This window comes from Heterocephalus glaber, unplaced genomic scaffold, assembly GCF_053883595.1.
Source record: "Heterocephalus glaber isolate CG9 unplaced genomic scaffold, H.glaber_assembly_v1.0 deba00001428, whole genome shotgun sequence".
Lineage (NCBI taxonomy): Eukaryota > Metazoa > Chordata > Mammalia > Rodentia > Bathyergidae > Heterocephalus > Heterocephalus glaber.
In genome coordinates, this window is record NW_028258293.1 from 23676451 (window position 1) to 23699990 (window position 23540).

General features: G+C 44.4%; 1 protein-coding gene across 1 annotated transcript in view; it reads right to left on the bottom strand.

Moving 5' to 3' along the window:
- Dnhd1 (dynein heavy chain domain 1) overlaps positions 1-23540 on the bottom strand; it is a 67142-nt gene that overhangs the window by 22507 nt on the left and 21095 nt on the right. The window contains 14 exon segments of the mRNA XM_013064939.3: positions 66-219; positions 412-3298; positions 3408-3505; positions 3827-3952; positions 8256-8309; positions 8312-8459; positions 8915-9009; positions 9426-9624; positions 9721-9848; positions 15299-15636; positions 15638-15789; positions 16456-16613; positions 21573-21816; positions 21902-22167. Of these exon segments, the coding sequence (XP_012920393.2) occupies positions 66-219; positions 412-3298; positions 3408-3505; positions 3827-3952; positions 8256-8309; positions 8312-8459; positions 8915-9009; positions 9426-9624; positions 9721-9848; positions 15299-15636; positions 15638-15789; positions 16456-16613; positions 21573-21816; positions 21902-22167 (5047 nt within the window).

Here is a 23540-nt window from a genome sequence, read left to right on the forward strand (position 1 = left end):
TTAACTCCCATGGGCCAGTCCATCTCAGCCCTCTGCCTTCTCCACCCTCCCATCTTCATAGGTACCTGGAAGGAAGGTGGGCTCCAAAGCCCCAAATCAGGGCAAAAAGAAAGCTGCTGAGAACAAATAAATGCTCCCTATCCTTAATTGGCACATCATGGCTGTCAACTTTGGGCCAGTTCAGACAGCTGGTTTTTGAAGACGTGAAGCTGAAGTCCTCTGTAGTGATCAACGTAGCCATCATAGAAACCCCAGCAGAAAAAGCAAGGGGTGGGGAGAACAGCAGAGGTTGATCATATTACGTCTTACTTTTAGTTCCCTGGCCCAGGTCCACCAAAGAACCCATTCCAACTACATACCAGTATCCCTCAAAACCCCATCTCTTTCAAACCAGCCCTTCTATCCTCCCACCTGGATCATGTGCCTTCTCCTCCTCATCTAGGCGCAGATGGGGGTCAAGCAGACTACGCAAGATGCGAGCCAGGCTGGTGACTTCAGCCACTCCTGGGCAAACAGTCTGATGCCCATGTACCTGCAGCAAAGAACTAGCACCCTTTCGAGTGAGGAATTGGAACGTTGCAGGCACCAGACCATCAGCCAGGTGGCTGAGCTCAGCAACTGTCTGGGGCTGCAGGTGGTACTCACGAGGCAGGGCTGCCATCAGGATGCTAAACATACTCTGCCAAGTCTGTTCCCCGCAACACCAGACTAGGGCACAACAGCCCACCAATGTAGGGGATATACCTGTTGCATCGGCTACCTCCATCAAAAACAAAGTACCTGGGGGTCATGCTATCTGTTGTCCATTGGGGAGGCTAAGTTGAGGCGGGTCACTCAGAAGGCAAGTGATGGAGTCCAGCCAAGCAGCACTAGAGGCCCCATCACATACTACCCAGTGCTGGATCCCCATTGATTCCTCAGTCTGCTCCTTTGGGCCCATGCTGCTACAATGAGGGGCTGCATGAAGTAGCCTGGGAAAGATACCCTAGTGCCAGTAGGGGCCCTCTAGCCATCCCAGGAATTCCTGGGAGCTAAGCACACTGGGGTACATGTGAGTAATTTCCACAGACTGGTATCTCTGGGTTAAGGTTTTCTCCATGGCTGCCAACCAATTCTGAATCTTAAATAAGCTGTGCCAACAAGTGGTTTTACCACTCCCTGCAGGACCCAGGAGCAGAATGCCTGAGGCCCGGCTCAGGGCCTCACTGAGCTGCTCCAGGGACCCTATAAGGTCGGGACTTGGATGCAGATCTACCTGTTGCAGTTCGTCTGCCACCAGGGACTTCATCAGCCTATGGGTCATAGGCTCCGCCAGCACTTGGCTAGCACTAGGGAAAATCCCACAGAGCAGCTCTCGGAGGTTGTGCAGGCGGAGCCCACCAAGGCTGAACAGCGGTGAGTGTAGCAGAGCGCGTAGTAAGGCAGCCTCCTCAGTGGCAGCTAGGCTGCTAGAATCCTGGGACTTGAGTTCCTCCTTGGTCATATATAGTGTCTGTATTGTCTCTTCCAGTATCTGCTTGAGCAGTGGCAAGTGGCAGGGCAGGGCCCCAGACACCAGCTCACACTCTAGGGAGAAGAATTTAGATAGGCGGGTAGCCATGCTAGAGGCATCTTGTACCCCTGCACCAAGCAGAGTCAGCTCTGCCACTTGCTGCAGGTCAGGCAGTGCCAGTGCCACAGGTCGCAATAGCAGATGCAGGTTGGCAGGCACAGCAGGGCTCAGGGCACGCAGTGTCAGGAGACAGCCATAGCCAAGACATACAGACACATGATGGTTCTCAAACAAGCCACTGCCAAGGATCTGGGGTTTGGTGGGGTCTGCGGTGCAGATGCTTTGGGATGCCTCCTGGTACCGTGGGGCATAGAGGCAGTGCAGTTCAGCCAAGCGCTGGCCTAGGGCAGAGAGTAAGCCAGAAGGTAGGTGGTGAACTCCCACCAACAACAACCAGGCACCACTTTGCAGGGCGCCCAGCAAGTGGCTGCTCAGGCATCGGGCCTCTATCTAAGGCGAGCATGGCACCATCACCAGCTGGCGGCCCAGAGCCTGTGCCAGGCTGTTCACCGTGCTTGTCTTGCCCACGCCATCAGGGCCTACTAGGGTCCCACAGGCCACCTCCTCCAGGGCCAATAACAGAATTAGCACTGCACGCTCAAGCAGCAGGCAGGGTACAGGCCCCAGTCTGGGACCCAGGTACTCATAATGATACAGGAAGGACCTACCCAGCACATCTATCCAGCAGGCAGCTGGTGGCTGGGAAGGCTCAGTGGATGCAAAAGTCTTAAGGCTCTGCAGAGGGGTTTGGGGGACCAAGTGAGGTGAACCCTTGTGGTACTTGAGTTGGCGAGCCCAGTGGAAGTCTGTCAGATCATTGACCTGGTGCTTCTCCAGCAGCTGTGTTATATCCCAGTGGGTCACTGCCATAACCAGCAGAGCACTGAGAAGGCTGGCCTGGCGGACAGAAAGTAGGGGCTGCCCTCCTTGGGAGCTCCTCTGGGCTCGAATAAATTGCACCAGTAGCTCGAGCTTTTGTATATGCCTGGGTGTCATGGCCAGGGTCCCCATCTCAAGCAGAGCCTCCTCCATCTCGACCCGCCACACTACCTCCTCTGCCACCATTATACATTGCCAAGGGAAGGCTTGGACTAAATCTAGCCAGTGCTGGACATTTAGTTGTAGGGGCAGCTGGCTTTGCTGAGGCAGCTTCTTAAAGGTCTCACCTATGGAAGGTCTCATTGCAAGACCAGCTGCCACACAGTCCTGCAACATGTACACGAGTGCCAAGCGCAGATAGTTCTCCAGACAGGCCAACCACATGGGGAGATCTGGATGCAAAAGAAGGGGCCCCGGCAGCCTCACCTCCTCCCCATCTTCCCCTAGCACAGCAAGTGCCTCCATTTGAGTCTGTCTGCTTGGGCTTGACTCTCGGTCATCCATGTTTTTCTCATCAGTTGGGCTGGGCTTGAAGCTTACAGCATGCACAGCAGGAAAGCAGTGTCGTGCCCATAGCTGGGCCTCACAAGGCTCTAGAGGGGCAGCCAGCAGGGCCACCAGCTCACTGTCACTGAGGAAGAAGAGGCGGGGGAAGTGGGCACACACCCCATACAGCACAGTCTCCAGAGCCATGATAATGCCCTCCAGCTCCACTGATCCTGCTTGCAGCTGCTGTTGTAGCTGCTGACCTTGAAAGTAGGGTCTTCTCTTGGCATTGGGCACTATAAGTGACAGAACCATAGGGTCAGCTACAGAGATGCGCATCAGCATCCGATACTGATCATCCATAGCCTTGAAACGAGTGTACTGTGGAAAGAGTCAAAGCGAAGGCAAATATGAAGTGGTAGCTCCCCCTCCCACCCTGCATCCCACTATTCAGGAGTTCTTGCCCACTCTGCTTCACTCCCTTCCCTACCAGCTCGGCACTAGGAAACTGGATCTTCATCTCATGTAGAACTTTATTCAGAAAAATCCATTTCTGCTGGAAAGCCATCCACACCTCCAGCAGGGCACCTGTGTGAGCAGCCAGAGGAACACTAAAGGGAGATAATAGGGTTCTAACTTCTGCCTGAAGTGCAGCCTACTCCTGGTGTCCTGGGTGCCTCACCAGCCCAGCCTAGTTACTCTATTCAGCAGGACCCAGGGACCTTGTTATGGGAAATAAAACTCACTGTAAATAAAGACCACCTCACCTCATGCCAAGAAATGCTCCTGAAGGAAGTCCTAACTCTGTCTTTTAAAATCTTCTCCCATCCAGTCCCACCCTTCACCCCCATGACTGGGCCATTCAACCTCAGGCCCCACCCTCAAGGCCAGCTGGAGGCCTGCACTTACCCAGGCCTTGCATGATGGTCACCCACTCCAAAGCTATTTTGTGTAAGTCTCCTGACTTTTGGATGGCCAGGACCTTGAACGATGCCTGAAGACTTTTCTGGATGGAATCTTGTAAGCTTCTGTAGTCTAAGGAGCAAAGAGCTGAATTGGCAGTTACAGCTGAGCTGAGCTGGCCTCATTCCATGTGGGCAAGGGCGGTACTGGGCAGAAAAGAACAGACTAGCATGACCTTCTGGGGGAGGCAGCTACAGAGACCTTGAAGCCCTTTCTATCTTCAAGGATTTCATTGGCCAGTCTGGTAGAACCAGTAGAATACTGGGGTCTCAAAACAGGGAAAAAAGAAACTTCTCCTTCTTCCAGGGCCTGCAGGAAGACACCAGACCAGCTGGTTTCCCAGCTACTTACTATTGCTATCCATATAGTTCCATGGAAGTTCTTTGATAAACTAGAGCCTTCAGCCTGGGAGGAGGGCTCAATGGTTCCATGTCCCTATATAATACTTTTATAGAAAGGTACACATTCTTGGACAAAAGGGATCTTGGTAGAAAAGCTGAGACCAAAATTTTCTTTCATGTCTTAGCACTTGGCTCTGTGATACTACTTAAAATGTTATTCCATCATTCCACATAAGACTAGGGCTGGAACTAAGTTAGGAACACTAAGGTGAGAATGGAAGAAGAGTTGAGAGAGAAGGTTGATGCAGACAGATGTAGCGTTCTCCAATACAGGACTCTTGTTGGGGAGAAAATACTCAGTATCCTGCTCTTAGAGTGGAATAATTTCTACTCTCTAGAAAGAATATTGGAGCAATATTTTTAGCTCCTCTGTCCATTCATTTTATGTGCTTCTTCCATCTCCCTATGGACGAAAAGGCCCACCTCTTGTGCTCTAAGACATATGAGGCAGGCCACAATCCATGAAGCTACCTGAGTAAGTATATTTCAAATTTCCTCTGCATACTCACACAGACATCAAGTTTTCAACTGGTTTTGGGAAGGTTATGAAGAGGTAGCATGAAGTATCACTGGACCTAGATCCACACCGTGTGTGTCATCACAGTATATAAACACAATTTCTGGGGGTAATAGTTCAAGTATTGTACTTTTTTTCAAATATCTTCTTGCTCTCGTTTTGTTAAGAATCCAAAGGGGAGAGTTAATGATTATTAGATATCCCTAACCCTGCAACAACCTAACTTCCTGGGGTAAGTGTTAAATACATAGAAGCTCCATCATCTTGGGCTCATTTGTGTGGATAAAATCACTAACTTTATGGCATGTCGCCACCATAAAATGTGATCCTTGGTCAACATGCCCTGAGTTGATGGGAAAAGGAAGCCTGGTGCAGAAAGAAAAGAGAAACGTTAGAGAGAAATCCCAACCCTAAAGATGCTTGATGCAAACTCCAGCTTAGAGACAGAAGGGAAAGCTAGGAGCGATCAAAGTTAAGGGAAGGTCTGCGAGCTCAAATAAAGACAAGAGGACCCAGGTGTCTAAAGTTATGCTCAGAGACAGCTCCAGGTTCAGACTATCCAGAGCCTGTACCCTGCGCTATGCATTTCATTGATTATTTTTAAGAGCAGAAAAATCTAAAGCTAATACAGAAAAGCATGGACTCAGGGTCAGAAATGGGCAAAACGATCAGTATAAAATGTGCTCAGGTCCAAAGTGGAAAGGTAATATTGTTTGAGTCTTGATACAAGTGTTAATTGCAAAACCCCAGTCTTCGTATCTATCAGTCAACACTAAAACTTATGAATCCTTAATAAGCGAGACATGAACACCATCTGTCAATGTGCTCCAGATAGCTGAGGGAGGAACCCTTAACCAAATATTGGTCATGGAGAGGTGATAAGGACAAAGAGTTTGGGTGATAAGAACCATCTATGTTAAAGTAGAAAAGACATACATTCTCCTTCATGCAGAAGGTGGACCAGTTACACATCTTGCCCAGTTGGACTCATACATAGTTCAAGTACATCTACTTTTCTCTTTTCCATTGCTAATGTCCCAATCTAGGCCACAATTTCTTTTCACTGGGATTACAATTTTCTCTTCACTGATCTTGCTATTTCCACTCTTTGCTTTCCTTCTATTCATTTTCTATATTAAAACCACAGTGATACATGTTTGAATATTGCATTGTTTCTCTTGTGTGAGAAGCCAAAAGGGTAAAATAAGGACCAAAATGGATGATATATATATATATATATATATATATATATATATATATGAGAAGTAGGAAGAAAATGTTCAGATTGGAAGGGAAACAAGAAGGGGGACAAAGGGGAAGGGAGGGCCGGGGATTTAGCGCAGTGGTTTTGCTGCCTGCTGCGCAAGCGCAAGGACCCAAGTTCAATCCCCAGTACCAAAAACAAACAAACAAACAAACAAAGGAGAAGGGAAAGCAGTGAAAAGGCAAAAATGAGAGAATAGAAGGAAAAAAATGGAAGCAAAACTTTTGTAAATGGAGAGGGGAAAAGTTTGAAGGGAGGGGAGGGGAATGGGAAAAGAAGAATCAAGATATGTTATGTACAGGTACAAATTCCCTATGATGAATGTGATCATTGTGTATATCTAAAGTGTACCAATAAAGAAAATAAATAAAACCAGGGTGATATTAAGTTGATGTCTGACCATGTCACTTCCCCACCAAAAACACTCCATTGTTTTTGTATTCTTGGATAAATAATTAATGTTGCTCCCAAGAATTTGCATGATCTGACCTTTGTAGCTCCATCTGTCTCATTTCCTCTTCCAGAACTCTCTGGGCTCCAGCTCCAGCGAATTACAAGCTCTTCCAGTGGATATTTCCATTCTTATCATAAAATATATTGACTAATGGCCATAACTCAACTGAAACTTACTAATATCAAGCTATTCTGTATTCTACTATTCTGTAGATGAGCCAAACATTTTTGCTCCCACTAAACTGTTTGATCACCAAGAGACAGACCATTTGTAAACAATTTTATGCGCTATTATATCACATTTTAAATTATAGAATTTAATCTAATATTTTGTTAACTGAAATATGGCTAGGAAAAGAGTTGCTGTTTCTATGGAAACTACAGAAAGCTTCAGTAAAGGTGAGTTTATAAAAACATATTACTGCAGGGGCCAGGGATTTAGCTCAGCGGTTCTGCCGCCTGCCTCGCAAGTGCAAGGTCCCAAGTTCAATCTCTGGTACCAAAAAAAACCCAACAAAAACATATTACTGGATATAGGCAATTCAATTTGTGTGCGTGTATGTGTTTTACAGGGGACTGAACCCAGGGTTGCTCCACCACTCAGCCAATTCTCTAGCTTTTGCAATGTTTTTTTTCTGAGATAATATCTCACTAGGTGGGATTTGAACTTGTGATTCTCTTGCTTCATAAAATTGCAAAATTATAATAAAAGTCTAGAAAAGTTCTGCACTCAGTCTACTTTGTAAGTGCCTTCACATTGCTAGCCAGATTCACAGAAGTGAAAATAAAAATAGACAACAAGCCATAATTCAAGAAAGGTAGTGAGAGCAATCGTGGACCCCAAGTCAAAGAAAATCTCTTGTCCTTACAATAAAAAGTGTGTTAAGTAAATGCAAAAAATATATTACACATATATTTAGTTGAAATAAAAATCTGAAGTCATATACACATCATATTTTACTTATTTTTTATACATAATATTTTATGATTAACCCAATTTAACTATGTTTAGATTCGCTCATTAGGTTCTGATTATGTTGGAGGATTTCTCCTCCACTGGCAATTCCCCAACAATGTCATTTTGGATGTTTATACACGTGCTGTTTTCTCTCTGGCATGCTCTTCTCACCTTGCAAGTTTGGCAAAGTCCTGCTCCTTCAAAAGTCAGCCTGAGGCCTCCACTCAAGCAGAGATTTCCTGATTTCTCCCTGGTCTTTGGAATGAGTTCCCTCTCTGAGACTGTACTGCCGTCAGTAAGGTGCAACAGCATGCACTTATCTGGGTGCTATCATCTGTCTCTCACAGATTGGGATTTTCTAAAAGACAGGGCTACTATGTATGATCTCTGGGTTTCCAGTGTTTGTCTTATGGTCAGTTTAACGAGGGAAAGAAAAAGTACAAGTGAGTGGGGCTGAGTCAGGCATCAGATGCAATCTAGAGGCAGAGTACTGAAGCATGGAGAGAAATAACCAGGGGGAATTTCTGAGTACACCCAGAACGAGAGGACCTTCAATAAAGGAGACAGGCATCAAGTGAAAGGAGGATGTGTGTGGCAGTCTCCCACAGAGACAGTATGGGAGCTACATGGAAGACACAGTCTTAGAATAGAATGAGGCTTCAGGCCCTAAGGATGGGGCCCTGGCTAACGACAGATCTGGAAGGGATTGGTGGATGTGATAGCTGAAAATGTGAAAGCTCTCAGCAGGAGGAAGTCACAGGGTCATGAGGGCTGAGTCTTACCTGAGAGAATGAAGGTGGCACTATCCTTCCCCACCACTTCCCTCTGGGGGCTGCAGACTGCCTCTTGGAGTGCTCGGAGGGTGAGGACTCGTAAGGTACGTGCAGGATAAAGCTGACCAGGCGCAGCTGGCGTACTTCCCAGTCCTGCTGCAACTGCCACAGGCTTTCTTGAGCACGAATCCATTCATTGTCACACTGCCAGACCTGGAACAGCTGGGTCTCAGAAGCCAGAACTGGCTAATGGCTCAGGGAAGAGTGGGACCATGAGGCTTCAAAGATAGGCTATCAGTAGCATCTAATGACTTTGGCCCAGGGCCAAAACCCACCCTTTCAGAAAGCTCCTGTGAGCAGACAGAGTAAATGTTGGGGTTCATCTGCCATTCCGTGTGCTTAACACTTTGAGCCTGACACCTACTTCCTTCTCCCGGGGGAGTTATTAGTCACACAGTCCAGAACCACCCATCAGATCTTCACCTGAACAGTTAAGGAGACTATTCCTACTCTCCTCCGGGGAGGTCAGAAATCTCAATGCCCAACTCCCACTCACCCACATGCCAACATTCACTGGCCCTGTATCTCAAGGGACTGCTTGGCCTTGACTGTCTCTATTACAGGTCCTGGGCTTGGACCATCTCTCTTTCCTTTCCTGTGGGCCCCACCTGGTTGATTCGATCTGCAAATTCCAGCAATGGACAGGTGAGCAGCTGACCCAGTGTCAGGAATTCCATACTCTGGAGACTGCCTACCCCTAAGGCTGAATGAAGGTAGAAGAGATGAGCCAGAACATCCAGTATGTGGCAGAGTCTAGCCCATGTCCAAGAGCTCAGTTCTACCCTAAGCCCAGGCCCTAGATTCAGGGCCCAGCACCTAGACCAACCCAGCTTAGATCCTGGACTGCAGATCTCACAGCACAACTAAGGACTCAGAGCAAAGATGCCAGCCTGAGCCTAGGCCCCATCCACAGAGAAGATCCTACATGGTAATAAGGGACAATAGAATTTCTTTTTCCCCTTGGGGTGGGGCTGGTGAAGGTGGTTATGGTATGTGAGAGAGCATAGGGAGCAACCTAGAAAGGCATTTCTAGCAGGACCAGCAGGGAACTAAGTTGTTGAGTTGTTCTAAACCCTTATTCATCGTTTCCTCCTCCCCTCTGGCTTTAACCAAACTCACCTCTTAGGAGGGACTGATAATTAAGGTTCTGCCTCTGGAAGCTGCCCAGCTTGGTGAGCAAGGGCAGGTAGCTTCAAAACTCTTCCAGCATGCTCATGCAGTGCTGCAGCACTGGGTTGTGCACCCCCAGAGTTGTGCTCATCTGAGCCGCCTCTGTCAGCCAGCCATCTGTCTTCTCCTGGGCCATAGACAGACTGAACTGCAGGAGAAGGGCTCACTGTCAGTTTGAGGGACCCCCCCCCCATTCTCCTCAATCCTCCTCCCAGGAAGGAGCTCCAAGGAGGAGAGTCAGTACCTTGACAAAAGCTATGCACTTCCACTCGCTCAAAGTTTCAGAGATGACTCGGTACAGGTGCCAGATGAGTTGCTGCAGCACGATAGGACGGGTCCCACAGATTGGCAAGGGCACAGGACTTTCATCTGCTGTGGGATAGGGCTGGCTAAGACCTGGCTACTTAGGGAATAGTCAACCAAGGGCCCATGATGACAGAAGAGAGATTCCAGGGGGTGGGTATGTGTAAATTGTTCAGTTCAACAGGAACTTTCCAAAGAAAGAATGTGTGGGAGAACATGATGGCAGTGAAATGGGAGGGTTCCCCTTCTATTAATCTCCATCTCACACACTGGAGCCATGCTGGACTCTTTACTGTTGCTCAGGTACCACACTAGGCGTGCTCCCTCCTGCTAAGGGCCTTTGACTTGCAATTCATTCTTTCTGGAACACTCTTTCCTTAGAAAACCACATGATTCAAGCTTTCACCAACTCCATGCCCTTATTCAAAAAGTACCTTCTTACTAAGGCCCATGCAGACTATCACATTAAAAATTATTAGGGCCAGGGATGTAGCTTAGGGTATAGTGCCTGCCTGGCAAGTGAGAGGCCCAGAGTTCGATTCACGGTACAATAAATAAACAAATAAATAAATAAATTGTTATGGACCTTCCCTGGCATTCTCAACCTCTCTATAACCTGCTCTATTCTTTTTCTCTAGACACTTTCCAATATACTGTACTACATAATTTAGTTATATTTTATGTTTAGTATTTATTGTTTTTCTCTCCAGCTAGAATTCAGGTCTGCTAGGGGAGGAGTTTTGTTGTGTGCTCAGTGATGTACCTCAAGCCTGGTACATAGTGGGCACTCAACAGCTATGTGTTGATGAATGAATGAGTGAATGAATTCTCAGCCCAAGAGAATTTCAGGAAAAAAAAAAAGAGAGAGAATTTCAGGGACATAAATATGGAATGAGATTTGGCCCTAGTAGGGGTAAATGCTGAAGTTCCTCATCATGTTTTTTATGGCAGTTATGCACTCAATTTCACAAGCTACTGCATTAGATCTTAACAAACTATTTACAATCAAGTGTGAGATAAATGCCAAAAGTAATTTGTAATTAATAATAATTATAGTACTGATATTTATAATGTACTTAAAAGACATGAGCTCGCAGTCAAGGTCATTGCTATAGGATTGTCATTCTCATTCACTTGAATTCCTGTATAGTTCTTAATTTTTTTTTTTTTGGTACCGGGGATCAAACTCGGGTCCTTGCGCTTTCGAGGCAGGTGGCAGAACCACTGAGCTAAATCCCTGGCCCACTGTATAGTTCCTGAGGGGGAGGAAAAGAGAGACTTACACCCAACTGCTGGAAATTATGCATTTGATGTGTGAACATCATTCATCTGAATGATGAATGATATCAATACTAAAACACTTGGAAACATTTATCAGAGCTCAAATTTGACAAAAAATAAAATCTGAACTCGTTCAATCTCTCTGTCTGAATGCAAAAGTTTGGGCTAGAGACCCATTGAATTTCTCTCTCTCTTCTCTCCCTCTCCCTCTCCTCTTCTGTACAAGTGATTGAACTCTGGCACACTCTACTTCTGAGCTACATCCCCAGCCTTTTTTGTCCCTTATTTTGAGACAAGGTTTCACTAAATTGCCAAAGCTGCCTTCATACTCCCAATCTGCCTACCTCAGCTCTCTGAGTAGCTAGGGATTACAGGTGCACACCACCACAGCCCGCGACCCACAGAATTTTTGACAGCACCTTGACTTGCCTTGGCACCAGATTTGTCAAATGACTTCCTCCATGAGAAAGGGAAGACATGATATGTCCAAACACATGCAAAGATAAAGACAAACTTGAGGACTCAGAGTAAACACCCTAGCCAGGTATGGTAGTGCATCTGTAATCTCAGCTACCCAGAAGACTAAGGAAGAAGGATCAAACATACAAGGCCAGCCTGGGCAATTTAGCAAGACCCTGTCTCAAAATAAAATAAAAAAGGGCTGGGGATGTAGCTCAGTGTTTCTTCAATTTGATCCCCAATACTGTAAAAGGAAAGAAAGAAAAAAAGATAGACGTTCTTTGATGGCTATTTTCTGTGGTATCTTCTCAGTAATTTTCATTGTATTTCAAAACCTTTTTATCTGGAAGTGATTTCAAAATATTTAAAGGTGCAAGAAAAAAGAGGAAAATGAATACCTCTGACTACTGTCTTACTAATACTGTATATCTCTTATCCAGATTTCCCTTTTATTATAACATTTCAACCATTTGCATTATTGGCTCCGTTTGCATGGTCTGTGTGTTTATAGGCATATGAATATACATACAAACACACAATTTTTCTTAATTATTTCAGGGTAAGTTATATAAATCATAGGTAGCCCTTCACCTCAAAATACTCAAGTACATGCTTCCCAAGAATAGGGAGAGTCTCTTACATAATCACTGTGCAACTGTCAAATTCTTATATTACATTGTTATAATACTTTCTATTGTCCACATTTCAATAAATACATTAAAAGTGTTCAATATTGCCGGCTATTATATAAATTAAAACAACATTGAGATTCCGTCTTACCCCAGAATGAATGGCTATCATCAAGAAATCAAATAATTAACAAATTTTGGAGACGCTGTGGGGAAAAAGGAACATTTTTACATTGTTGGTGGGAATGTAAACTAATACAACCACTATGGAAATCAGCATGGAGATTCCTCAAAAAACTAAAAATAGAAATTCCATTCAACCCAGCTACTACCCTTCTAGGATTTTCCCCCAAATTAGAGGCACCATATTATGGTGATATATGCACACCCATGCTTATAGGAGCACAACTCATAACAGCTAAATCTTGGAAGTGGCCTATATGTCCATCAACAAATGAATGGATAAAGAAAATGTGGTATTTACACACAATGGAGTCCTACCCTGCCATAAAGAAGAATAAATGAGTCATTTGTAAGAAATTGGATGCATCTTCAGACCATAATATTAAGTGAAATAAATCAGAAACACAAACCACATCACATGGTTTCTCTTGCATGAGAAACTCAAAATGTAAATAAAGAACAAAATAAAAGATAGATAATAGGAAACAGGAAGATAAATCTTTCACAAATGGGAGGGAGACCAAAAGATAAGAGAGAAGAAGAGACTAGGGAGGGAAGGGGAATGAAAAAGGAATTAAGATGTGTTATGTACATGTTCCAATTTCCCACGAGGAATGTGATCTTTATGTACTGCAAACATGTACTAATAAAAAATAAAACTTGAAAAAAATAGTACCCTTCATCATATTGTTTCCCCTCAAGTACAGCAGCTAATCTAGGGTTAAGTACTACACTTCTTTGTCATGTCTTTTTAGCTTTTTTTTTTTTTGGTACTGGGGATCGAACTTGGGACCTTGTGCTTGCGAGGCAGGTGGTGGAACCACTGAGCTAAATCCCCGGCCCTAGCTTCTTTTAATCTAGAACATTCCTACAGCTTTTCTTTATCTGAAAATGTAGACATTTTCAAAGTAAAATACAGAGCCTCTTCCCTCTTTCTTGTTAATAGAAAGTTAGTCACGTTCTGTTTTCATGATGTTATTCTCCCTCAGTGGACTACTGCCTAGGTGATGTCTGTCCTTCTCCAGGTATCACATCTGGAGGCACATGAATGTCCGTGTGCCCTTCACTGGTGATGTTAATTTTGATCAAATTGTTATCCAATTTCTCCACTAATTGATGTTTGTTTTTTTTTTCCTTTGCAACTAATAAGTAGTCTCTGGGGGTAACTGTCCAAAATAGTGCAAGTATTTTGCTCTTCACTAAGCTTGCCCTAGATTGGCATCCATTGACAATCCATCTGATATGATCCAGTATTTACTCTGATGGTAGCAAAATAATTTTCCCACTCTACCCCCCCTCTCCATATCCTGATCTCCAGTCAGATCTTGGCAATCTATTGTAAGGATGAGTCTATACTTCTTCTTTATTTATCTACTTATTATTGTTGTTGTTATGAATAAATAAATTTCTGGCTTTTCAATAGTTTAGAATTTATTACTATATTAGTGTATTTTGGTTCTCAAATTGTCCCAGATTTGGCCAGTTGGCATCCACTATGTATCCTTGTGACAAACTTCCATTGCCTTTTCTAGTTTAATTTAACACTTCCTTACTTTCTGGTATAAAATTAGACTCCATGCTCATCTTGTTCCCACCCTTCCTGGGGTACAGCCCTGGAATCATCCCTTTCTCTGAGGACCCCTGGTTTGTTATAGTAGAGAATGGAGAATGGGATTAGAAACTAAAATCTGAGAACAAGATGGCTTGTCACTGTGTGTCTTTGTTTCCTGTCCACATCAGCAAATTGAGCTAGGAAATATGTGCATGTATATAAACATATAAATATACACTGACATGCATATACATGTGTGCACACATACACATAGAATGTGTGTATGCTTTAAAATACAATGGAAAATACAGAGTAAATACTACACAAGCTCATAACTTGTTTCTAGAACTCAAAGGAAAGGAATAAAGGAATGAGTGATGAAGAAAATTAAAAAATGAAGGAGAGACCAGTGAACTCAATATACACATGAGAATTCTAGACAGAGTCCAGAGCACACACAAAAGCAGATATCAAATAATTGATAAACAGATTCCATACTAAAGAAAAAAGTTGGACTTAACATCAGATTTGCCTAAAATGCTAAATATTAGAAGACAATGCAATATCTAAGTTTGAAGAAAAAAATCTGTTACTTCAAAATAATATGCCTTCCAGAGGATATAAGTGACTGAATCTAAGAAAAGAAACTCAAGCCCACCAAATGCTTTATGTGCAGGAGGGAACCAGCCTAGCTGCACTGCTGTTGGAAGGGCGAAGCTCAGTCTGCCCTGGACTCCTTCTGCAGCTCTGAGGACCTCAGAAGCCTTTTCTCTACAGCCAGTGTAGACTGGCTGGAGGTAGAGGCTCCTGTAACATCAAGACTTGTCCTTATTTGTGGCACACTGCTCGGTATCTTGGTATAGGGTTACACGAAACACAAAGGCCAAATTCTACAATGAGCACACCTTTCTCCTGCATAGGAGTTTTACTCCCTGATCTTATCACATTCTAATGAAATATTCAGCTATTTGCCTTCCCTACTAGGCAGTAAGACCCCTGTATCCCCACCCTAAATGCAACACTTGAATTATCAAATACATGAAGGTTTCATCTTGAAATATTTGCTTATTAAAGAGATCAACAAAATACACCTGTAATGCAGCACTCTGGGAGGCTGAGGCAGGAAGATCACAACTTACAGCCTAATCTGGCAACTTAGTGACTTAGCAAGACCCTACCTCAAAATTTAAAAAATAAAGGGTCAGAGCTGTAGCTCAGTGCTAAGGACCTGGGTTCAATCCCCAGCACTGCCAAATAAATAAATAAATAAATAAATAAATAAATACTAATATTTTAAAGAGAAAAAGAGACCAACAAAGGTAGGCGATTCCCCAGGCTTGCTTAGGATCACACAGGACATAGGACCCCAACCTTTATCTCAGGGTGATGGTTGAAGGGGTAGGGATCCTCAGTACCAGTAAAGGTGACATAGGCATGGTGAAGTTCACTGAGACGGCTGGCTGTGTTCTTGAACTGATTCTCCAGGGAGATGAGCTTGCACTCAGTGCTCCTCTGCTCTTGTGTAGGGTCCATGAAGGGATCGGAAAGGGCCTTCTTAAGCAGGCCTTCCAGCTCGGCCAATGCTGTTGCCATCAGCTGTTGCAGCTTGGGCACAATGGCATATTGCTTGCTGAGCAGGAACTCCGAGGCCTGGATTTTCTCAACTTGAAATGCCTCCCACATATCCAGAAGCTGTGGGACAAGCAGAGGGCAGTGGAATAGATGTGGTTGTAGAGGAAGCAGACCGGGAGGTGGGTGACTCCCTAAATCACCCCCTCACCGAGATATCCAGTGCTTCGTTCTCAGCACTAAAGAGGTTAAAATAGTTGCGGATGAATTTGTGAAGTGACCGGATGTATTCCATTCGCTCTTCCAGCTGGATGTACTGTTCACTGGCTTCATTCAACTGCAAGGATAACAATGTGAGACCAGACCAACCACAATCCTATATACCTCTAGGGCCGGGGATTTAGCTCAGTGGTTTCACTGCCTGCTGCGCAGGCGCAAGGACCCGATTTCGATTCCCCGGTACCAAAACAAAAGAATCCTATATACCTCTATAGAACAATCTCAAAGGCCAGTCCAACCTTCTGGACTTAGCTGTAGCTTTTTTTTTTTTTTGCTATTTTTTTTTGGTACCGGGGGATTGAAGTCCGGACCTTGTGCTTGCGAGGCAGGCAGTGGAGCCATTGAGCTAAACCCTGGCAGCTGCAGCCTTTTAACTCACTGAGATCAGGGCAATCTGGGATCAGATCCCCCTCTGACCCAGGTCTCTCTGAAGGCAATCTCACCTCTCAGACCGTTACTCTGATGACAGGGCAACATTGCCTTATCTGACTGCCACAGAGAGCAGAAACACATCTCTGAAAGGAAGCCTATTTCTTTCCTTACACCAGGGTCTCCTCTTGGCATGAGGAAACCGAGGGCCATGTGAACAGAGCAAGAATTAGTGAAGGCAGATAACTTACGTGAATATATTTTAAGAGCATCCTTTGGGAGGAAGAGAATGTGCTGAGCCTCTGAGCAGGATGGGCCCTGGATAAACAGGGAAGGATAAATGGGGAGAACCCACCTTCTGGGAGCACTGTGCAATGGCATGAATGTCAGTCCTGATGGTCTGGAAGACCTGCATGAAACCTGTGAGCTCTGTCATCAGTTGCTGACTGTGGCTCCAGCATTCATTCTGCACCTGTGTAAGAATATCCTTCCTCACGCTGTCCAGCCTGGACTCTGGAGACAAGAGAGTCAGGTGTTAGGGAATGCATGAAAAAGAAAGGGGGTGCTGGGAGTACGGTGGGTCCAGAGTGGGAGTGGGCTGAAGGGGAAGCCAGACAATGAACTCATTCCCTCACTGCCAGGATGCTTACTGCACCCCTGTTTCGTGTCCAGCCAGCTGCTGTGCATTAAGGTGTGCTGCACCAGTAGGCAAGTGAATGGGCAAGACCGAAAGTTCCTCACAGTGAGATAGCACAAGCAGATAAACAGCTGGACAATCACAAATGGTGTGATAAAACCTCTCTGAGAGCCAGGGACCCTCAAACAGGCATAGTGAAGGGAAAGGGTCCTGAGAAGGCTTGAAAAGTCTTCCTGGGAATGGTCCCTGGAGTTGGATCTGTGCAGTAGTTTTAATGCTCCAAGTAGATGAAACAGAAGGATGTACTGTCTGTTGTTTTTAATTTTTTTTTTTTTTGTACCAGGGACCAAACTCGGGTCCTTCTGCTTGTGCAGCAGGTGGCGAAACCACTGAGCTAAATCCCTGGCCCCTGTCTGTTGTTTTTAATAATTAAAAGAAAGAAGCTTAGGACAATATGGGGTTAGAAGATAATTTTGGAAGCTGCCCTAGGTTATATGAACAACTGCATTTTCTCAGAAGGCAAGAAAAATACCGATATGATACTTAATCAAATCTAAGATATCACTAATTTAAAAAGGCATCATCATTTTATATATCACTAAAAAGGAAAAAATGATGTCATCTAAACTCTGACATGCCATCAATCATAAGAACTGAACTTCTTAAATTCAGAGATGTTAAAATGTTCACAGACTAGAAAAACATAATATAGAAATATGGTATACCCCCAAATTCAGTATAGAATTTGGTATCATTCCATCCACTTTACCTATATTAACCCATTTTAGCCTCGAAAAATTCCCTTTAGGTAAAAAATTATTATTTTCCTTAGTTTACAAGTAAGCAAACTAAGTCACAGAGAAGTTAATTAAGTTGATTAGAACAAGGATTCATACTCAGGCAGCCTGGCTTACCTCAAGTTATAAATACAAACAAATATATAATGTTTAATCATAAACATATATAATGCATAAACAGGAGGATTGCCACAAGTTCAAGGCCAACCTGAGCTACATAGTGAGTTCAAGGGCAGCTTGAACTACATAGCAAGACCTTGTCTCAAAAACCCCTAAATAAATAAATAAGCCTGGTGAGGTGGTACACACCTATAATCCCAGCACTTGGGAGGCTGAAGCAGGAGGATTGCCACAAGTTTGAGGCCAGCCCAGGCTACATAGTGAGTTTAAGGCCAGCCTGAACTATAGAGTGAGACCCTGTCGAAACACAAAAAACAAAAAAACCCCAAAACCCTAAGATAAATAAAGAAAGTGTTATGTGAAAAGTAAGCCAGTGTGCCTCCTCTTAGGATCTCTGCAACTGGAAAGTGGCACAGTGAGTTCAAAGGGCAGGTAACTGAGGCATAACTGGGCATGGCACTCTTAGAGCTTTGGAGAAATTAACCAAGAGACTCAGCCACCAAGGGTTGAAGCTGACAAAAATCTACTGAGAGGAGCACCATATGTTGGAACAGAATATGAGGATATAAACTGTAATTTTTCAAGATGTCCCTCTGGCCCATGACAGTATCTAGGCCACTGCAATGGTGCCATTTGGACTTCAGTAAGTCCCCAACTCACAAACATTTGAGTTGCGAACATTCACAGATACAAACAGACCTCGCATTATGAGGATGTGAAGGAATCGTGGAAGTGGCTCACGTTATGCTGCTGTTTTGTCCTGTACAGTGCGATATGTGTACAGGGCTCAGTCAGAGCCCAGGATGTCCAGAAGCAAGAGGAAAACCAGTGGTGATGTGAAGGTTTGTTTTTTTATGTGTTACACTGTATATTTGTGTCAAAGGTGTGTAAAATTCACTTTGTTGGACTTTTTAAGAATGAATCTGATTTGTTCACAAGTCAGGGACTTACTGTAGTAGCATCGGACAGGCTGAGGCATCTGGGAGTGCAACAGCGACACCATATGGTACAAAGGAGCAATGGCTTGATAAATATCTGGTCCTTGGGATTGGGACAAGAAAACAGATTTGAGAGATATTTAGGCAGCAGAAGAATGGAAAAGATTTGGCAACAGGTTGGATACAGTGGAATTAAAAAGAGAGAGGAGTAAAGGATGACTCCAAGTTTCTGGTGAGGCCAACTTACTAAGGTGGGTAAGTATGCCACTCACTGTTCAAGGGAGACCTTGAAGAAGGGGAGCAGAGTCAGAGGGTAAGAAGATAAAATATGATCAGCAAGAAGGATGAAACAGACAGGACAGACTAAGATGAAATTTAAAAATTTTTTAAGTGCCTACCACATGCCACCATAAATGCTAATATTATAGACAGCTGAGTTAGATAGAAATATTACAGGCAGTCAGACAAGGCTAGGCCCTTGAGAGAGTCAGGACAAAGGTGAAACATGTCACAACCATGGCTAGAAGCAAATCTGTTAGCCTCAAGATAAAGACAAAATGACTAGGCCTGTGTACTTCCTAAAAAGACAAACACCAGGCCTAAGGAAGACTAAATAGACATCAGCCACCCCCATTGGTGACCAAGACCTCTGGACCCATCACTTCCTAGAAAAAGTCTTTGTTCTTTCCATATACAATTGTTACGTGACTTGTTTCCCCATTGGATCTCTATTACCTAAGTGACTATACCTGTAACCTTATTGGTTAATCATAGCTGTAAACCACATTATACCCATGTAGGTTTTGCTCTGTAAAACTTTTCTGAAAAGTAGAGTCCTCGGCTACCCATTCAGGACCCCTCCCGCCTCTCAGGAGCTATCCTATCAATAAATATCTTCCTACTCTTAACCTCCATTGTTCCTAGAATTCATTCTTTGATTTTAGAGAACATGAACTCGGTGCATCAGACATCTAACAGGTTGGGAGATATAATATTTTCATATTTCATCTCCTGTATCACCAAGAGCATTGTGAACATCTCATTTAATCCTCTTTACTATAACCTCAAGTGTTTAGCATGCCCAGGTTGCAAACAAAGAAACTAAAGCTCAGTGACATTAAGTCACAAAGCCAGTAAAAAGCAGTCAGGATTCTAAACTCAGTGCTTCTTTCTCTCCAACTGCTCCTTTGAAGAGTCCAGCTGATCCTGGACTAATGATCAAGAAGTTAACAAACTAGAAAGAGAACACAGACTTCTTGAGAAATGGTGGAGCAAAACCGGCCCAAAAGGAAGGAAGACGAATCACAGGCCCTCCCTGTTCCTGCCTCCCCATTGTGAACCCCCTGCACAAAAGCAGGAAATTTCAGTGGCTCACAAGGATGTGTTAACAAGGGTTGTACATTAATCTCTTGAGGAATAAAGACAGGGTGGTCCAAGCAAATTCTTTCTAGGCCCCAGTTCCAAGCCTCTTTCCTTTGTAAAGAAAGCAGGCCTAGGGGATCATGGGTCCAATAGCATCCTGGTCTGCAGGAAAAGGAGGTGTCTACTACTAGATACAGTATACCACAGGGTACTACTGGTCATTGCCATCCTTAGAGACTGCAGGAGGAAACAGATCCTCTTCCCTATTTCTTAGATGAACAAATCACTGACTTCCTCATCTATGCCATCATGAGCCTCTTCAAGACCAGCTGCTAAGCTGAGACACTTGGCATGAGCCATCCTTCTCATAGGAAGGGACAAAGAAGAAAGAGGGGACAACACCAAATTATAAATCAGATTTCTTAGAGACTGACCCAGTAGGGGTAGGAAGTATTGAGAGAAAAGAGACTGAGATGGGCTAGGAGACAGAGAATAGGGTGCTCTTGATTCCTACGTTTTATATGGAACTTTAAGAGGAAACTACCTTTCAGGGTGCCTTTGTCCTGATATGAAATGGTCACCACATATTAGAACTGATGTGTGATGATGTATTGTAGCAGAAAGAGGTTCAAATCTAATCCAAATGACAGGAGACACAGAAGATAGCAGAGAGTTGGTAGCAGTGGGCCCAGATGAGGTTTTTGTGGTGAGGGACCCTGAAGCAAACACTATGGGAGAGGCCAGCCTAGGACAGAGACCAGACGAGGGGTTCTCCATGCCAGTAGGAGCCTAGCTGGGGCCAAATCAGGAAAGGTAGGCACTCTGGACCCTACGAGTGTGAGTGAACATGCCCACCTACACCCTCTCAGGATGCTGCAGCACTGGGAGCATCAAGGTCTGCAGGGCCAAGACCAGACAAAGAGGTGTCATACAGTGCTCCATACAGAGAAGAGCAAGCCCTCCCCAGAGCCAGAAGGCACCAGGGAAAGGAAAGGGGAACAGAGGGCACTTGAGAGTAGAAAGCAACCAGAACTGTGATATGCATTTGGATTGATCAAATACCCAAAACATACCAAATCAGACCAAAGTAGCTGCTTTAAACAAAAAGAGGTTTCTTTAATTGGGAAAGTTCTGTATGTTCACCTATCCCTAGCCACTGAAGATAAGATAAGTTAAAGAGAGTAAGTTTTTACACAGGCAAATTATGGCATAAATTTTGACTCTGCCACGTGTGGGGAGGAGGCACCCTATATTTCCTAAAAATCTCTGTGAAGAAACTGAGCTCAGGGGCCCAGGAGCAAGCTAAGCTTTTCCTCTGTCACATTTGATTTAAGCTATTTCTACACCATAAGAACAGAAAGTGCTGTGTAATAGCAGCACAATTCCTAAGGGATAGAGGGAATGAGCAGGGCCAACAGAGAGGCTGTCTGTTGGTGGTCATAGCTTTGATGGAAAGGGGCTGAGACCCAGAAGCTCCAAAGGTCTAAGAGGGGCTTGTGCCAAAGGTCTAGAGGACATTCTAAGCTCAATCCAGGCCATATAGATAAGACACAAGCAAGGAAGGAGAAAAAGAGGAAGGGAAGGAAGGAGGAAAGGAGGGAAGACAAGCAGCACTCACCCATCTCTGCCTGTATATCACGGCAGCTCAGCAGCAGCAGCTTGCCTTTTGTCAGCAGCTCGACAGGCATACTGGAGACGAGGGCCTGCCAAGCATTCAGCTGGCTCACCACTGTTATGTAGTTCTTGATGGGACAGCCTCTCATATCCTCCAGCTTCTGAGGCCCCCAGGCTTGCAGGAACTCATAAATGTCTGTTATCCAGTGATGCTCCCTGCAGAATTCCTGCACCTCCTGCTTCATGCCCTAAGGGTAAACATACTGAAGGCAGAGGCTGTGGCTAAGATAGAAATCAGTGGGAGCAACCCATTCCTGAAACCTTTGTTCTTACCTCCAGGAGTGCCTGTTGTATAGTCAGTGCCTGCTGGATTCGAAGGTTGTTGTACAAGTCTTCATGAAGCTGACTATAATTAGGCGGCAAGTATTGGCCCCGAAGCCAGTAGCCACAGACCTGTAGGATATCAGTGATTGGGTGAGACTTCCAGGGCCACACCAGTCCTACATTTGGGCCACAGAAGATCTGAACAGCATTGCTGGGCTGGCCCTGAAACTTGGGTATCAGGAATTCTGAGTTTGAGTTGTCCTCTTCATCTTCTGCTAGTGGAGCACCTGCCATAATTGATCATTAGTGCCCTCCAGAGCCCACACACAACTTTGGTCTCTACCCTGAGTGTGTACACACTTATCACACCTGCATACATCCATTCCCTGCTTGTGAATGAGTCTACACATGCATCTATATCACAAAGGCCAGGCCATGAGGGAATTTATGTTTGAATTCAGGTGCAGAGAATAAAATTTATCCTAGCCAGTATAAATAGAAAAGGAATTATTACAACATAACAAATAGATTGTAGAGCAATTAAATAGAAACAAAAATAGTTTAGGCTAAATATTTAGAGCTTTGGGCTGACTGGCAAATTGGGATGTTATTGCCATGCCACCAGCTACAACACTGTGTCTCTGCTATGTACCATCTGCAGAGTGGATGGCATATGCCTCTTGCCAACTAAATTTGGTTTTGAGGTCTTATGTAGACCTAATTGGTGGATCCTAAATTCCATATGACACCCAGCTGCAAGGGGCTCTGGAAAGTGCAGTTTGTAGTGCTCCGGCCTCTGCAGAACGGAAGACGAGGAGTGAAAGGATGTTAAGTATGCCATCCTTGGTAGTGCCTTAAGAACTCCCTTGAACCTAGCCTCCCCTTAACTTTGTAGGAACCAGTTCATTGCCAAGATGAGTGTTTGTCAAAAATCTTGTCAAAAAGAGTGTTTGAGGGGCCAGGGATTTAGCTCAGTGGTTCCGTGGCCTGCCTTGCAAGCTCAAGGACCCGAATTCAATCTCCAGTACCAAAAAAAAAGAGTTGATGAGGATCAAAATGTTCAGAAATAATATCCACTGTATCCATACCTAAATGACATAATGCTCCCAAGTTCAGACTTCAGAACTCTTCCACATCTATGTTTACCCCCAGATCTCTCCCAGGTTTAGGGCTTTAAGAACCATCTCTTTGCTTCCAAATTTATCTCTCTCTCAGGTCTCTCTCTGGATTGCAATCCCAGTTAAACTGCCTGTTCCACGTCTCTGCTTGGATATCTAACATGCACTCCAACCTACAGGGTGCAAAATGAGCTCCGCTTTCTCTTCCCCATAGAAAACTGTTCCTCTTGGATCTTCTAATTTCAGTAAATGAGAAGCCCATTTTCTAGTTGCTCCACTCAAAATCATTATAGTCACCTTTGACTCTTCTCATGCATAATATCCCGACCATCACAAAATCTTTTTTTTTTTTTTAAGATAGGTTCTTGCTGTATAGTTCAGGCTAGTCTTGAACTCACTATGTAGCCCAGGCTGGTCTTGAACTTGCAGCAATCCTCCTGCCTCAGCCTCCAGAGTGCTAGGATAACAGGTGTGTGTCACCACACCTGGCAACCATCACAAAATCTTGCAATTTCTACACTCAAAATATA